The following is an 18,324-nucleotide window of genomic DNA, read 5'->3' on the forward strand; positions in this document are numbered from 1 at the left end:
TCCTCGATATCGATACCAGCTGTTCCAGCAAGAACCTCTCCAACGTCTAGAACAGCTTCTTTAACGTCTTTCGTAGGTATTTCTTCTTCCAAATGTTCCACTTTTGGTATTTCGAATTTCACCTTTTCAGGTTCCTTGCCTTCGGGAGACGTGCCTTCGATATGTGGCTTAATCGCTTCCAGCTTTTCCACCACACCTTCCAGAGTGTCCTTAACGACATCCTTCGTTAATGGCACCTCTCGTGTCAAATCAGCTGCTTCGCCGGCAATCTTCTCTTCTAACGATTCCAAAGAATCCCTCAAGCTGTCCTTTACTGTTTTAAATTTCTTCGAAGCTTCTTCCAACAGTGCTTTTATTTCTTCTGCTTCTTCTTCGACTTCTTCTGCAAGCTGTTCTTCCGTCTTAGCTTTGATCTCAATCTCTGGTGACTTCTCCATCTTTTCTGCGACCTCGACATCTTTCGACGGAACTTCGCTTGGTTTCGCTATTTCTTTTTTCAATTCAATTTTTTCTTCCTCAATGGGTTTCGATACTACCGACACTGGAGATTTGCTTTCTTCTTTCACAGCCTCTTTCTCAGTAGGTTTAATTTCTTTCTCTTTAATTTCGAGTTCTGTTACGTCACGTTCTGTTACTGTCACTCCCTCGAGTTTTTCCTTAGCCATCGCGATGGTTTCTTCCGTGATCGAAGCAGCCCTCTCTTGTATCTTCGGTTCCACTTCAGCAACTGCTTCCTGGACTTTCTCACTAGGTTTACCAACTTTCAGGAATATCTTCTCAACATCGACTTCTTCGAGCACAGTCTTCTCTTGTACCTTTGCCTCTTTCGGGGAACTGGACTTCGACGAAGACTTTTCATCGACATCCTTCTCTTGTTCCTTCTTTGACTTCTTGGTTAATTTATCGATGCCCTTTTCAAACTTATCAGCAACCTTGCCGAAGAAACTAAAAACTCCTTTTTGTTCCTTAACAGGTGGCGTAGGTGGTTCTTTGACCTCTTGTGCTGGTACCGGTGCCGACACTTGTGGCTGAGGCTCTGGCTCTTGCTGTGGTTGTGGCGGTTGTACCAATGCTGGTTTCTCCTCTTTGTCCTTCTCGAAGTCTTCCATTCTGTACAATTTAGGATCTACCTCTTCGTGGACTGGCAAATCAGCAACTTCGTCTGGTGTTTTTACAATGTCGCGTTGAAGACACTGTACAGCTTGACGGACGTCAAACACTTGAACGTCTGGTTTTGTAGTTACTGTTGGAGGTACGGTTCGCGCAGCAACGACCTCTTCTTTAACTTTCTGTACCACATCCTTCTCTTTCACTTCCTCGATAATGTGTTTCTCGTCGATATCTTCTTTGATTTCGTCCAGAGGTATACGCTCATCTTCTGGAAGCGTCGGCGCTGTGGTTGTAGCACCAGATTCCAAAGTTGAAATTCGTTCTTGCGATTCTTCCAATTTTTCTGGTATTTGTTCCTTTTGGTCAGCTTCGGGTTTCAAATCAGTGTCAGTGGTTTTCTTCTCGGAAGAGTCCAACTTATCAGGGCTCAAACTCGAAGGTTCTTTGGTAATGTCCTCGCTATCCTTCTTACCGGAATCATCTTTCTCTTCTGGTTTTTGTTGGATCATTTCTGCCGCGGGGGCAACTATTTCTTTAGCCTCTTCTTCCAATTGCTCCCTACGATCCGGTGACAAATCAATTGGCTCTGCTTTCTCTTCTTCGGCTTTCAATATCGCCTCCTTCTCTTCCAATGGTTTTTCACGCTTCTCTACGCTCTCGTCCTTCTCTTTCTCCTCCACTTCTTCCTCGGCACCTTTTTCCTTCACCTGCTCCATATCCTTTAGCATCTTCACCTTCTCAGATTCAGCCTCGTCCAAAATATGCTTTTGTTCACCTTCGCCGCTCTGAGTGGAGTCTTCTATATAATCTTCCTCCTTTTCAACGATCAAATACTCGTCGATAAGTTCTCTCTTGAGCGCATCTTCCATGTCAGCTTCAATTATGTCATCGTCTGTGATATCTTCTTCTTTCTTATCAGTAAGTTCTGCTGTGATTTCGTCATCTCCTTCGGAACGATCATCTTTTCGTGTTTCTTCGATAAGATCTGCTTTTTTAAGCACTGCTTCGATCTCTTCGACTACTTCTCTTTCTTCCTTTAGATCAGCCAGCACTTTGCTTTCGATAGAATCCAAAGAAATATCTTCCGATTGTTCCATTAGACTCTTCTCTGCGAGTCTAACTCCTGTTTCAGCTTCGATTCCAGATGGCGTGGATACAGTTGAAGAATCGGCGGTACCTTTGTCGCTCTTCGCTTTGCGAACGACACCATCTTTGTCAGATTTAACAGAGGTTGTCGGAGTGCTACGAGTCGACTTCGCTGGACTACCAGATACTCGAACTTTACTCGGACTAACTGGTTTTGGTCGGCGGCTAAGCGGTTTTCTGTCCATTGGTTTTGGTTTGGCTGGTACTTTGACCATGCCAGTGGTTATAGCCGATTCGATGTTCTTCTGTTCAAGTACTTTTCTATTATTTGCATCCTTAGTGCTTTTCGCTGGTGGTGCAGCTGCTGTCTTGTGCGCTTTTGCTTTGGTCACGCTCACTTTCGATATTTCTGTCTTTGTGGCAACTCCGTTTATAGTTTTCTTAGGAGTCGTTGGAGAAGATTTTACTATCATTCCAGCGTCCTTCTTTTCTACGGGAGACTGTTTCACTTTTTTATCAGTTACCTTTGGCTTTGTTTCGATTTTGCCAGGTTTAACGCCCTTTGGTTCTTTCGATTCTTTCTTTTTGGCTACTTCTTTTGGTTTCGATTCTTTCGTCGGTGGAGTTTCTTTCTTTTCTGTTTCTTTCGGAGGCTCGATCTTCTTCTGGACATCCTCCTCGCGTTTCTCTAATTTCTCTTCTATCTTTTCTGGTTTCTCCTTCCCAACATCCTTCTTTACAATCTCCTTCTTCGCTTCCTTCGCTTCTTTTTCTATCTTTTTACTCTCCTTCTCCACCTCTATCTTCTTGTTCTCCACTATTTTCTTAGGCTTCGTTTCAGCTTTAACAGGTTTCGTAGGAATAATTGATGCTGCTTGCGTCTTTGGAGGTAATTCATCTGTGGCTTTCATTTTTATTTCAGGCGATTCCTTTTTCTCTTTCTTCGCCTCCGTGCCTAACTTCTTCGAAGCTTCTTTTTCACTAATCAGGCCCAATTTCTGTTTCGTGGGTTTGTCTCGCAGGGTAGCTAAGGACACAGACGGCGACAGGCTCTTTGCAGAACAAACGGGATGCTTTAGGAACTCCAGGTGTTTCAATCGTTCGAAACCTTCGAAGATCTTCTGTTGAGGCGTACTTCCGGGAAACAATATTCTCGTAATGGTGTCTTCGGGGTTTGCGGGTTGCCAGACTAATAACGCGCATATCGAGACCAAATTCTGGATCGGGAAGGTTAAATTGTTCGAGTCTTTCTTGTGACCACCGGCAAAAAGTTTCGAATCGGCGGCGTGCCATCTCGCCAGAAATTCTTTAACTTCGCGACTATCCTTGCTGGGGCTTAACACGTACATGTCCAACGTGCCGTGACCTACTTTATGATAGAGATTGATCGGGTCTGGGTCTCTGTAGCACGGATGCGCTCGCAGGCTGATGTGACGCAGATTGACAACCATCTCTTGGCCAATATCGGTGAGATTTAGTATCAGAGGATCGATATCTTTGTCCCCGTCCGGTGAATTGGATTGTCTTCTCTCCTGTTACGCGAGAGAACGCAACATCGACAGTTTCAATAAACGTACATTAATCAAGCCTGATTAGCATATTTCGTATATACGACTCAAGTAAGAAAGCGTAAAATCGACAGTTTTCTATAAATTAACGATACTTACGATTAGGTTGCAGAAGAAATGTCCTATTTGAGGATAGACGTGCATTTCTTTCTTCTTGCGGAGCACGCTGGACATGCCTCCAACATTACTATTATTTATTCTAGTAACTAAGACCGCATCGAGGCGGTCCAAGTGTCTGGTAAAGTCCCAAAAACAGGCCTTTCTGGCGAAACCACCGTCCACCAACATGTTAAAACCGTTTATGCCGAAGAGCGCGGCATCACCTTGACCGCCAGGGAAGACATACAATGTTGGGTGACTAAATCTTATGTTGCCTACGACATCGGATGGCTCCATAAGTTGGTCCAGTGTCTGGGCAACCAGATATTGTCCAATGTAATTCGTGAAACTCGTGATGGCTGGTAATCCAGCGGTGAGAACGTCATCGGGATTTACTCTTACTCGGCAAGGTCTGTATCATGGCAAATATAACACACATAGATGAATTATTCGAGCGTCGCAGACTCTTTATAATCTTGAAATACAATCTACGTCGATATTAAAACGTTGTTCGAGATAGATGGGATACAAACCTGGTACAAGCTTCTTTGGAAAGTCTATTTGTTGTCCAATCGCCGACACTCGCGCAATGAATGTCTACCGTGACACTGTTTTCATACGCACGAAGAACTCTTTGCACTTCGTGTTCACTGAACGCATCCAGGAAATCGGCAAGGCTAAAGGTTCCATCCTGGACGCGTGGCATTTGAACGTGAACGTTAGTTTCAGTGGAAACAGATATGTTCAGACTATACTAGATGAGCTTAGTAATAGTTTTGCATGTTAAGTCTCTATGTTATGTTTCTTTCTATGTTATGCTTATGTAGAATTGGCACGTACTTGCAGTATCCAGGAACCATTTCCACTGAAGGTATAGCCACCATGTATAATGTGTCGGTGTTTTGTAAAGCTTGCGAGAAGGTTACGGATACATTGTAACAGTGTATTCGTTTGCGGGTGAATCAGAACTTCGGTAACGAGGTTCTCGGTAGCGTATTGGATCAGTCGTTCGCCTGAAAATTCATTTCACTCAGCGAACGAAACCATTTACAACGATTTATAGTACGGTTCTTGGCATTCGGAATGATAGCGAACGATTTAGATTCAACGATAACATTTATCTTATAATCGCGCATTTTAATTAATACCATTTCTTGCTTCTTCCCCTTCCGGAGCTTGCGCCACCAACGCCAGTAATTCTTTTTCTAAATCTACGTGACAGCTATCCTTGTCCCACGACAGGAAACCTGAAATCGAAAATTAGAAAATATTAGTGCAAAGGAAGGTTACGTAAGGCTGGTCGATAACTTCTGTTTCGATTAGAAAAGTCGAAAAGTCTCTTTTATCGGGACTTAAGATCCGAAAGGTAAATGATCGAAATAGCAAGTTATAACGTCGTACACAACTACCTAAGAGTCTGCACTAGGTTGGCTTCGTAAAGTGAGGATGATTCAGGGCTGAATAACGTAAGGTGAAGGTTAAGAAATCAAGAATTGTCTTCTACTCGAACGTCGACTCGTCAATTCTATTAATGAGATGAAAGTCTGCATCATATAAAGTCAGAATTTAGTAGAACCTATAACTAAACATATAACTACTTTCCGGGCAAAGAAACGCTCGACAGTAAACGCTAGTTGCGATTAATTTATCAAATATATCTTCAGTTTGGCGTATTCCCGCATTCCCCTTCTTCGCGGCTCTTTCAAGAAAATACACAACAGATGAAAGATCTCGTCCAACGTAAATTATAGAAATAAATTGTAGAAATAATTGCAGAGGGTGGAGAATATATAATTATAAAGTTATACGTGTAAAATTGATGAAATAAGTAAGATTAAAGGAATTAGACGTTGAATGAACAATCGGCGTAAGAGAAAGAAGAAAGAAAAGAAACGAATATGTCGATAGCACGAATGAAACAGGAGTTTCTATGACGTCACGAATACCGCACCCCGTCACGTGGTTCGGCGGTAGCCGGCGATCGATCGCACATCCTGCACCCACTCTCTATTGCCATCTCTGTTACCGTTATTTTATCTTTTCTACGTGAAATCCACTTGCAGCAGCCAGCCGCTTAAAAAACAAGCATACGCGATTGCATAAATAATAATAAATGAGCGTATGGTAGAATAAATTTGTCCTAGAATAAATCTGTGTTATAAATAAACTACAGTTTAATAATGGCATTGTTCTTTAATTATATACAGAGAGATAAATTAACGTTACGATCGTAATATATCGGCTAGTTTTTACTTGTCAAGCTTGCGACGAGAATCTTACGAACAAATTGATCGTTACATTTATTTTGTAGCAGTAACGAATCGAGAGAGATAGAGGAATAAATCGTAGGATAAAGTGTTTCCGATCTACGTCGAGGCGAACAGGTAATTTTTATTACAAAGTAGAATAAGCAACGTGACAGACCAGGTACCATAACTCCAAAGGATCGATGATATATCGGTAATGGTACCATCGTATCTCGATGCTAAGAGATTTGAAACTTTCAGCACGTAAAATCTCACTTGTTCGATAAATATTTACGAAAAAGAAAAATTAATCATAGTCAACACGACCGACCAGTGCTTGTTTTATCGTGGGAATAAATTTATTCCGATAAATGAACGCGCACACGTGCAAAGGGATTATAAATACGAACAATGGTTTATTCGATTAAAGTTTAGAAGAATAACTTTCGATCGAATAAAATTTGAATATGAACGTGAACGGGGAAATCGGGTATATGCTAAGAGAAGAGAAAAAGTTTGAATAATCGTTGATAATCCACGAAGAATAAATGAATGGAAAATAGGTTTCATATTTTAAGAACGTATAATTAAAATGAATTTCTAAATCCAATTATATATGCGATAACCGTATAACTATAATTCCTTCGAATCGCTTAACTTGTCAAGTTGAACCACAGAACCAGCAAATTCTCTATGTCAAATTGATCGGAAGCCCTGGCGATGATACAAGAGAAGCCGTGCGTCGGGGGTCGTGCCTTTTAATGCGTGACGAACCCTCTACATTTTCTTTACGATATACATACATCTATATATATATGTGCTAGTAATTAGTACTAAATAGATTAATATACACGTATTGATCTATTTAGTACTAATTACTTAATTAATATCCGTGTAGTAATATATTTAGTGGAATATAATTATTATGAAACGTACGATCGAAAATCGTTTACAATATGCAAATATTACAAATGCGATAAAGCAAATAAAATCGTAGAAGATAGAACGCAGACTTTTGTACGAATTTGGAAAAATGAATGTCGATAAAATGCGAGCGGAATGGCTTGAATATTTAGTAACAGCGATGCTTCTTTCTCTGGAGAAAATCGTCTGATGCACCTCGCGTTGATAGGTCGTAGACATGTTCTACTTAAAAACAGTATCAGTGAAAGATACAGTTAAATATAGACAGAATCATGGCTTTCTTCGTTCGAGCATTTACCCCTCTTGCGGTATCTCTCAAAATCTGAAACATTCGCTGCTATCTCGTTTCTCGATTTCTATTTAATTCCCTTCCATTCTTTTCCTCCTTTCTCGCGTATTTCATTTTTCTTTTCCTATTTTGATAAGTTTTCTTCCTTTTTTCGTCTCTTCCTGCCTGACGACGGACGCTAAGAATGTTAGGAGTTGCCTCAACTATGTTTAGACGTGGTTTTCCGTTATCCTTCGTGCAACTTACCGTTCTCGAGATTCGTACGTCTCCGGCGTGAACGTAAATTCGATGTCACGTGAAACGTTCGTATAATTAATTAATAACATTTACGTCGTTGAAGAGCATCGAAATGTCGGAATATTATTTTCGCGATATATCGTATGCAGTAAGACAGGACGGATCTTCACGAAGAGTCTAACGTAGAAGCTTTTGTCGTCTAACAGGGTCAAAAAGTTTCTTCGAAAAGTGCTGACATCATTCTTGATTGATCTCGCGAGGCGAATAAAATATCGAACGAGGTCGATAGAGAGCTGTTGTTGTAACCTGTTTCAATCGTAAGTGTCATTTATCGTCGCTTCTTTCATTAAATACGACTATAAATGTTTAGCCATTTGATAGAGTTTAGCGCAAATAATAGAAAACACGTCCAGATGGAACAATAATATTCGTTGTATACGATCGTGTTGTTATACTTGAGACAAAATAAACAAATTACGTATGTATATAATAAATATTAGCGTAGTTCGACAAAATTTAAACAGCAGTCTACGTGCAAACTTGCCGATTAACTAGTAACCAATATTTGAACATACACGAACTTGATGGAATAGCACAGAGATCGACTTAGCCCGTCCGCGGCTATTTATATTTTTAAGAGAAGGGCGAAGACCTGCTCCAAGGATTTGTTAAAGACGAGACCGAAATTTATTTCTTGTGTTTCAATATTGTCCGATAACGCTTAACGAACAATTAAATACTTATCGAAGATCATCGATGAGTATCCTTTCGCTTAGATAAAGAATATTCCATATACGATGATAATATTCAAACGTATCTGTACTTTCGGATATCATTTGATCGCAGCAACGTGTGCACTTTTAGCGAAGAAATTTTACTTAGAATCGTTACAGCGTGTTGTGCGCTTAAGCACAGCGCGTACAGACAATCATTGCAATGAATAAAGATTAAAGAAGATAAAAGATAGTATTGTAGTTATAATATTGCGTATAATGCGACAGAAATATGCGATAAGAGAAAGTAAAAGAAGGTGGAGAATTATATATAGATGCCTGAAAATAAAAATCTCTTTATGCAGTTGCATCGTTGCATATCGTTAGCGTCCTCGTTGACGATAAGAAGCACTCGAAACGGAACAAAGGAACGAAGGGAACAGAAGGAGAAAGTACAAGAATGCGAAAAAAATATTTTTTTATTATAACTGGACGAGTATCGATGGTAAGTATGCTATTTGGTGTAAGGGTCAGGTTCAAGAACGAGGTAATCGAGAAACAGAGTTTCACGACTCGGAAAGCACGATGCACCAGAGAGCAAATCACTAGCGAATGCCGTGATAAAATTAGACACACTATATTCAGTTGCGCGTACGACGAAATTGTAAGAGTCTTCTGAAAAAGTTTTCTGGAAATTGGCTAAATAGCATGTTGCCTCGACTGTCACAAATATTCTTGAAAAATCGATGCTTCCATTCCTTTCGATGTTCGATAGATCTTTTATTACGCTGTCGACAATACGCGCTGCGTTAAGCGAAATTGAATATTCTCTCTTCCGAATACCTCGACGTTAGAGTGTCGGTTTAATTGTTTGGAGAAATTGTGAATGTTTCGTTGAAATAAAAATTGTCGCCACGGTGAAAACAGTAAAAGATCACGCGCCTAAAGACGCCCGAACGTCTGGCCGAACCACATCTGGCTTAAGAATCATAGTGGTGCCAGTCGGTTCTCTGTTATGTTTCATAAAATAGCGTTCCACGTTTATTATTATAAGAAATTCATTATATTCTTAGAAAGCAACAGATGAAGTTGTGACTAAATTAACTATGAAACTAGATGAATGACACACACTGGCTACAAAAAGTCTATGCACATTCGCTTATTTTCCAATTGTTATATTTGATACCGAATGCTTCTTTGATAATACCCTTCTAATAATATGAAAATATTATTGAATTACACGAAGTTTAATGTACTTGGTGCTAATTATTAATATGCAAATGCTGTAATAAATACCACGATATATAGCAAATACATTTTCTAGCCACTGTACAAAAATTGAAATATATTATTAACTTGAGATTCTAGAAACTCGATTCACACCACTTTGATTTTCAGTTCACCATATGTGAGCACAGGTGCATGTACGTGCTTCGTTCCTTGTAATTGGATAAACAGCGTAATGCGGTTGGAAAAGCACGTATGCAAATTTCGCCATTTGATTGAACGGAACCCTCTATGCGCAAGTTCTTCCGGATATTACAAGCATCGAATAACTCCAACTTTCGCGATGCTCCCCACGTCCTCAATCATGATTCATACCGACAAGTATGCCTTCCTATCTTACGTATGTGTGGTTACTCGTACAATATCTGTAAATATACGCGCGTACATGTATTTGTATATGCATTATCACATTAATCTTTTACGAGCATATTACCATGTATTAACTCACGCAAATGTTCACGTACGACGATTCGCATACTCTATAAAAAATTATCAATTTCTAAAGCAGATACACGATTTATAAATCAAGATATCACGCGAATATTCTATTACTACTGTTTTTCAAATATTAATACCCTTTCCTATATGAGTTTTTCTAACAGATCATCGTATCTGCTGAATATTAGTACAGTCACGTCCTTCTCTATGTACTTTTGGCAAAATCTAATTTAAAACTCGAGTATGTTGTCAGTATGTCAAGTTTATTCTCATTTTTTATTCGTAACTCTGGCCATGTATATTGAGAATGAGGCACAATAACATTGTCAAAAATAGTGGACGAGTCAGCATTACATTTAGGTTCTTCGAAATAAGCAGATGAATGAATTCATGTCTCGCCTTCTTTCCGCTCTACCAATCCTTCCTGTGATGCGTCTACGCTCTACACGGCCAACCCATGACTCACATGAAACTTGCTAACGCGTATACCATGCCCATTGCATACGAAATGACCCATATGAACTCACGTATAGAAGGTACAAGAATTCTGGTTGTAATCGAAGAAATCAGAATTAGAATTCCAAGATATTTGATCGGATGCTCTATAGAACAAGCTATAACTTTCTTATACTCGGAATCTTCCGAGAATTATATAAATTTCTAGCTCGTGCTCAAATTATACCCTCTGTTATCGTAACAACGTGGTAGTACTTATTTCTGATTGTTTCTGACATGTTATCTTTTTCAACGTAATGAATAATAATGATCATCTCGCGTGCGAAAATGATCTTCAACTAACAATTAAAACGGTTACACTGTTCCGAACAATTTCAATCTGTTTTATCTTCTTATCTAATCTGCTCATTTTCTAGCAACTCTTTTCAGAAATCAACGCATCGCGTGCACTCATTTCAGCCCAATTTTCGTTCCCCGTCTTTGCTTCCGTATACGTCTGTATGCAACATACAAGCAACCATTGTTCGTTGAATTACATCACAAGATGATTTAAAAAAAATTGTCATTACAGTTTAGCGACGATTTTCGTTATATACTGTGTAGATGGATTATTGATCCAAGTTCTGGTGACTGCGGGGATGTGGCCGTAGGCTGGTCTAACATGCGCATACCGCATCAAACTCACAAATACAGATTTTTCCCTTCATCCACTATCTTCTTTCTACCATTCGCTTCTTCCTACTTCTATTTTCCGTCATAATAAATCTTTCCTTTAGTGCCCTGACTCCTTTACGCCCTATTTCTTAATCACCGTTTCCTACGCGTTTCTCCGTGTCTTTTTCACATTCTTCGTCACTTTTGATAATCGAATGCTCGAGCTGAATTTTACTGCTGTTAATAAACGATCTTGTCGTTCAATCAACTATATGTGACCTGTTTCGTACACGCGAGGCATGCATCAAACATTTTATAATGTTACCAACATTTTTCACGCATATGCATACGTATATATGTATTTGTAATTTTTCGTTGCGTTGATGAAAATTTGCACGATAGATCAATTTTGTACAATTAAAATTGTATAAGGGAACGGAAAGGCGTTCTGAACTTTCTCGAATAAATTGAAAATAAATCAGTGACTACTTTCGTCAAATTTTGCAAATAATATTTATACCGCGATGTATTAACAAAATAAAATTCAAAGTAGAAAGTAATTCGTGGCTAAGCGTGTCTTAATCGTATAAAAGCACGGACTAGCCCACGAAGTCGGAATTCGCTCGAATAGTAGGAAAATGGGTTAGCAATTAAACTATTAATCGCGAAATTTGGAGAACCATAGGACTCCTATCGCTTCTTAAAGGTTGACAACCAACAGTTAATGACGTATAGAGGTACCATTCGATTTCCTTACTAACCAACGTCCGCTCAAACTCCGCCTAGCAACAAGGGGGACCTGGATAAAGTTGTTGGGTAAGCTTGTCCGATAAATCGGAAGGAATACGCACAGCGAAGAAGAACCGTTAGCGCCTGGGTTCATGTGCGGAACTAATACCACGAAATATGTATATGAAATCATAATTGTTATCAGAATCTCAACCATACACTTTAAATACTTTAACAATACTCTCTCGTCTATCAACGACATTATGTCCTTTTTATTGATAAAACAATATTCTACATTGACGCTATTCTTATCTAGATTAGAACGAAAATAAAAATGAAGAAAAAAGAATCTAAAGCCGCGGAAGCGTTTAATGGAGCGTATTTCGATTTTTATTTGTCAAATGATTTTGAAATTACTATCAGGGATGCATCTAGATGTTACAAATCCTAAAGACAATTTCTCAACGGACATCGTATTACATTACAATGATTATCGCTTTAATCGAGTTGTACTTACCTTTTGCGAGACGATTTAAGATGAGATCTTTATGCTGCGTGGTATGAGGCTCTGGAAGCACAACGAGAAGGTAACAACCACTTAGTGGTGACGGTGGTGGATGCTGTTGTTGAGAGCCTGGTTGCACCGCACTACCGGTCACCGGTATAATCGGAGATACATTCTGTTCAATGTTTGGTGATATTGTAGTCGTTGCCCCTCCCCCTCCGCCCTCTCCAGTAGGATCCGTGGTACTCATTGCTGAAACAGAGACAAATCAACTAAATTAGATTAGAAGGAAGCTTATTCCTCGCCGTTACTAATTTTACGATTGCTAGATCCGAATAAAGAATAGTTTTTATCGGTAAGTGTCTCTTGGAGGAAAGTTTGTCGATTAAACACGTTAGTCGGATAAAATCTCCTATCTATAATTCGTGATTTATCTACAAACCGATTGGCTGTCGCTTTCGCTAACAGTTGTCAGATACGATGACATCTGATATATAACATCATACTAGAGCTGACCCATACTACTGTTATACTACTTTTATGTTTGGCAGCTATATACGATGATTGATAATCGTCAGTTTAACACCATACGTGCATTTCGTATACGATGTATATATACACAAGCGTAAAAATCTTTAAATGAAAAAAAGAAGAAAATGTCAAATTGATCGTTGCCAGGTGACTGCAAGGTTGCAATTTGTCCCTCTTTATACATTCGATTCTTACAATGATTTTACTTCTATCTGTATTCCCAATTATATACAGCTGAAACATGGGCATGCTAGTAAAAATGTTTTCACACAAAGTATGATCACTTTAAGGATTTTCTTCATTTAACACAAATTATTTCAGTGCGCGAGACGAAAGAGAATAAAAATGCGTTCGAGATATCCATCGAGATTCGTGCAAACGTGAATGCACATTTTAGAACGAAATCTTACCGAGGCAACAAAATTTCGAAGAGATTTTATGAAAAGGTCACCGCGTCGTCACACCGCAATTTCATGCGGACAGTGTTGGCGTTAAGTATTGCGCAGGATTTGCACGACCCTTTTCCTGAAAAGCAGTAGGGCTATGTCCTATCGCCGAATGCGCAGGATCCGAGCTTCTCCGTACAACATTAGATCATTGATCCAAATTCGGGCTAGCTAACTACAAAACAGGGCATTAAACACCTATTCTTAATGATGAATTTTAATAAAAAAAAAAATTCTATTTCTTCGAAAAATAGCGAGAAATAATAAAAGTAAATTCGGAAAATCACGTACTGGACTTAAAAAACCGGCGAGTAGTGATAAAAATGATAACATTTTTCGTTTGTCATTATTAATACATTTCGTAGAAAAAAAATAAAGAAAAAAAAATAAAACACCTCGTGTCATGTTGTCATTCCCCGCACAATATGCAACACTTTACTCCACGACATTGGTATAAGAGTGTCAACCGGACGAGCGAGTATCGCCACTGCAGTCTACCCCTTAGTAACAACCCCTCCCGCAATCCGCCTAGCCGGCCGATAAAATCTATACATAGTTCACCAGAATGTTATTAAAAGTTTCGTGAAATTCAAATCCCTACCGTTCTCGTTTATCAACTGATTAACGCTCACACCGAGAATCTTCTATAATAATATGTTTTACCAGCTTACCTCGTTACGTGACACGATTATCCAGTTTTAATTGTTCGATCTTTCGATATATGTACAATCCAGGAACGGTATTCTTTCCACGTAGAAAACAACGTGAATAATATCCGTCAGAGAAGCAATCGAAAACAGTCTGTTATCTTAACAGGCTACTTCTTCGTGTGAACGCTTTAATTTCTCCGTTTCTTTCGTATTCGATGTTGCGTTTAAAGACCGAGAGAGAGAGAGAGAGAGAGAGAGAGAGAGAGAGAGAAATAAAGAGATAGAGAAAAGAGAAAGGGAGAGATAGGTTAGCAAAAGAGGGGCAAATGGAGAGCGACAGGAGACCGAGTAGTTCGCGAATACGGTGGCAAAGAGGGTGGCGTGAGAGAACCGTTGTAGGACACAGCGACACTAAACGTAGATCGGAACGAATACGAGATGATGCCTGTCCCTTCTTTATCTAGGGACGGGGTTAACAACGATTCCGTCGTTTCCGAGTTCCTTTACTACGAATTCACGAAATGTCTCTTCTCTCTGTCTGTTTCAATCAAACGATATTTCAAACTCGAATTGACTCGGCAGCAACTCTCGCGTTGCGGGCTGCCGGCTCTCTAACAGACTGCGATACCCTTTGCCGCTACCATGCAAAGACACCCCCTCTCCAAGGATCGTTCCGGTATCCCCACTAGCGATGCGCACTGGCTCGGTTGCTTTAGGTTCGCGCAGTTCAGACTGCCCGTAACGTCTAGTCATTCGGTTTTCACCGACATACACACGGACACAACATCTCCACGGCATCGGAAACGTCGCAATGTAGGCCCATTTAGGTGTATAACGGGGACCATGCTATATACATGCACAGACTTTGTATTACATACTCGAATAGCCAGGGGTACGACATCGTACCACTTTAGTTACACGTTTGCACGTGTGTGTGGCCATATGTGTATATCTGTATGTGTGTGACTGACTGACACGACCGGCAAGCCGGCCGGCACGACGTCGGAAAATGCCGGTATCGAGGGAAAGGACTCCAGCACCGGAAAACAGAGAAAACTGGGAAAGTATCACCGAGACTTGGAGGTCAACGTTGGTCATACTCTGCAGTACCGGGTGCGGTTATTTAAGGGAAAATGTTACGTGGTAAAATAATGACTGGCTAAGAAGCACGCGATACATATGTCTGCCATTGCGCCGGCCGGCATGCCGTGGGAAATTAAGGAACCGTTTCTCATTCGTTATTTACGTTCGTGGCAATAATTACGTCGAAACGCTTGTTAAAATGAGTAACGATGATTAGAAGTACGATGAATATTCAGACTTCGTATTTTATTCTTTAAAATGTTGACATGTATTGAGGTTTTTGAATATATTACTTCCTCAAATTATCAGTGGGAAATTATTGTTACCACGCTTAAGTCTCACGCAAGTTTAGGCATAATATTGACCTTTATTCTTGTTAGAAGATATTCAAATTAAACTAGATACTGCATGTGTGAAATTGGCACATCTTCTCCAGCTGGTAATTACTATGTATGACTGTAATTTATACTTATTATTCTCTAAAATAAACACATAATGATGCCAAAATAAGCATAACATGTCACGTCTGATGAGTGGGCCACACATGTAGGTATACTATTTGTCGCACTGCAGGGAGGATCTGTTCCCGTAATTCTTATCGCTTTACTTCATCGTCCATTCTATATAACCAATACCTTTCTCTAACTTTTTTCTCAATAATCTTTTTCGAACGAAGCACAGGCCTTAAAATAGTTAAAATTCTTTCACTACATATGTACATTTATCTCCATTTTCTATTAATTTTTTAATTGAAAATAAAATAACAGACTTGCATAGATGGGATAAATAATAGTTTCGATGTAAAATGGAAAAATGCTCGATTGAACATTCAGATAAAGCCCCAAAAATATATTTTTAAAAATAAGAAATATTTTACGAACACTTGTGTTATCAATTACGTAATGAAGCCGCTTCAGAGATATATGTATATGAATGCATATAGCTACAACTGCAGATGTGACCTCTGTTGTTTGGTCAGTTAAATTTATTTGGTTGCCAAACTTCTAAAAATTTCCTAATAATTGAAACATGTATAATTATTTGATAATATTTATCATTTTATTGATTTGTAGATGAATAATTATTTATATTTATTGTTCAGTAATTTTGAATCTAATTTTGAATAAAACAAGGAGGATCATAAAGAAAAGAAATAATGTCATCAATTAAAATGTTTGTTGATCGTGCGGTCGATATATCGATTCGTTGGCCGTCTTCGATTGCCGCATTGCATCTCACAATCTTCAACCCTGTATCTATGAAATATCGTACCCGATTGATGGTATATTTTTCTTCCAATTTTTTCAAAAACATCAGTATTTCATAATTATTGATATCCTTTCTATCTATTCAAATTTTTCTCGTTCTGGTTCTAATTAAGAAATATTTATCTATTAATTTTTTACTATTCTTTGTTTCTTTACATTACTGAATATATTATAACTATAAAAAGAATATATATATATATACACACACACGCACACATGCACCTATACATAAATATAAAATATAACGTGTATATTCCATTTGTAAAAAAAAAAATAGTTGCACAATGTGTTATTAAGAGGAATTATATATGATGTATTTAGTATATTTCAAAGTAATAGTAAAACATTGTTGTCTTCTCTTCTCATTAAATGCCCCTAATTTTCATACTATTTTCATGTCAAAATATAATTTCGAATAGGATTCGAACGTGATCAGGGTACAAGTCAGAAGTTTTACAGTGCTGGTCATAGTGCGCGGCGCTAGTATTGAGCGGCATCCCTTACTAACCGTGTTGAGAATATCAGAAACCAAAATATAGCATCTCTTCAAGTCGGATACTGTCTCCTGTCGTAATGACGATGCGCCCTACGTTCCGCACTTATTCTACGTCCCACCATGTCAGTGACGTAGGTAAATGCGTTCACACGCGAGACATCGCGACGACACATCGTGACGTTTCGACGCGCATGAAACGTAGATACGATTCAATTTACGATACCTACTCTAACGACATGGATATATGTAAATCAATTAAAATTATTTCACCTTCCACTCTTCAAACAGTTCGTATATAACAAACATAATATCTAAAAAAATTTTCTAAATGAAAGTGTTTAATAATATATTCGACTAAAAATGCAATTTAACCTGAACATATGTATCAAAGAATCAACAATTTAGTGGGGCAGAATAACGAAAAAGTAAAGAACGTACGTTTGAAAGTACCATCGCGTATTGAGATGCATACGTAAAATTTCTACTCGATTCTACAGTAATTAAAATACTAATTAAAGAGTCCGTGACTAAAAACCTGGCGAAGCGTATTAAACCACTAATCTGCTTCGTTCAGAAACCGTTCAGTAATACGAAGATATATATACGTGCGCTTGTGCTTATTAATTGCAGGTACCTTAGCATTTGCATCAGCATCATTATTACATCGTTCGAATTATTTTACACTTGGCATCTTCTACATTACAGTCTGTAACGCGGTGTATTCAGCAGCTATAACGTCGATGGCCTCCTTTTAAAGATTTCAAATTTTTCTCCTGCGATAAAGCACGTCTACCTCTTGTATCGTCTGCATAAGAAACATTAATAGATTCCTACTTTAACTTCCTACTTCTTGCGTTCTGCTTAAATCAAACAAAAATGCCAACTTACTGCCATTAAGATATTACGACGCTTTCTTTATACTCTCCGATACAATTATAATTACATTTTTCATATGCCGATTGAAGATTAACGACTAGTAATTAGCACGATTACATAACTGGCTTCGTTCTCGTTATCCAAAACTGTTGGACAGTTTACAAAAGGTAATTATCATTATTTAGCAATGTCTGTCAATATTATATAAAAATATATGAGAAAGATAAGTGATCCCAAAAGCGCAAGTTTAGCCAAGACAGCAGGGCTGGGCGTTCACGAGGCGCCACGACGACGGCGTCTCATCGATCTGACTAGCCGAATACCGCAGCCACTTACAATATACACAGAGCGTATACCAATGCCATAGAAAATCCACGTATCTGCAGAGAAAACTGCCAACTACTGCAAACAGTACGCTTGTGTGATCATAACATTTTTAATCGTCCACTTGTTTCATTTCCTACTTGACAAATTTATTGTCTTTCATATAGAGATAAGTTACTACTTCTATAAAAACTACATACTAATATTCTCATTCTTCTCCCGTTTTACATTTTCCTTTTCTTTCCATAAATGTTCCGTTTAGCAATACCGAAGCATATAACATAAAATAATAATATAAACATTCCAATA

The 18,324-nt window shown here is 38.7% G+C and overlaps 2 protein-coding genes and 1 long non-coding RNA gene across 3 annotated transcripts in view; 1 reads left to right on the forward strand and 2 right to left on the reverse strand.

The window, feature by feature from the left end:
* LOC122570251 (microtubule-associated protein futsch-like) overlaps positions 1–14,591 on the reverse strand; it is a 34,942-nt gene extending 20,351 nt beyond the window's left edge. Inside the window, 8 exon segments of the mRNA XM_043732348.1 lie at positions 6–3,728; positions 3,864–4,275; positions 4,397–4,554; positions 4,704–4,876; positions 5,012–5,110; positions 12,354–12,593; positions 13,283–13,493; positions 13,990–14,591. Coding sequence (XP_043588283.1) covers positions 6–3,728; positions 3,864–4,275; positions 4,397–4,554; positions 4,704–4,876; positions 5,012–5,110; positions 12,354–12,591 — 4,803 coding nt within the window. The 5' untranslated portion in view covers positions 12,592–12,593; positions 13,283–13,493; positions 13,990–14,591.
* LOC122570003 (COMM domain-containing protein 4) overlaps positions 1–18,324 on the forward strand; it is a 64,157-nt gene that overhangs the window by 32,005 nt on the left and 13,828 nt on the right. The gene's annotated exons all lie outside the window — the stretch shown is intronic.
* On the reverse strand, positions 16,190–18,202 carry LOC122570005. The gene is made up of 3 exons (XR_006317643.1): positions 17,704–18,202; positions 17,450–17,620; positions 16,190–16,423 (listed from the first exon to the last, which is right to left on the reverse strand). It is a non-coding gene; the product is annotated as an uncharacterized LOC122570005 (long non-coding RNA).

Source organism: Bombus pyrosoma, linkage group LG8 (genome assembly GCF_014825855.1).
Source record: "Bombus pyrosoma isolate SC7728 linkage group LG8, ASM1482585v1, whole genome shotgun sequence".
Taxonomy (NCBI): Eukaryota; Metazoa; Arthropoda; class Insecta; order Hymenoptera; family Apidae; genus Bombus; species Bombus pyrosoma.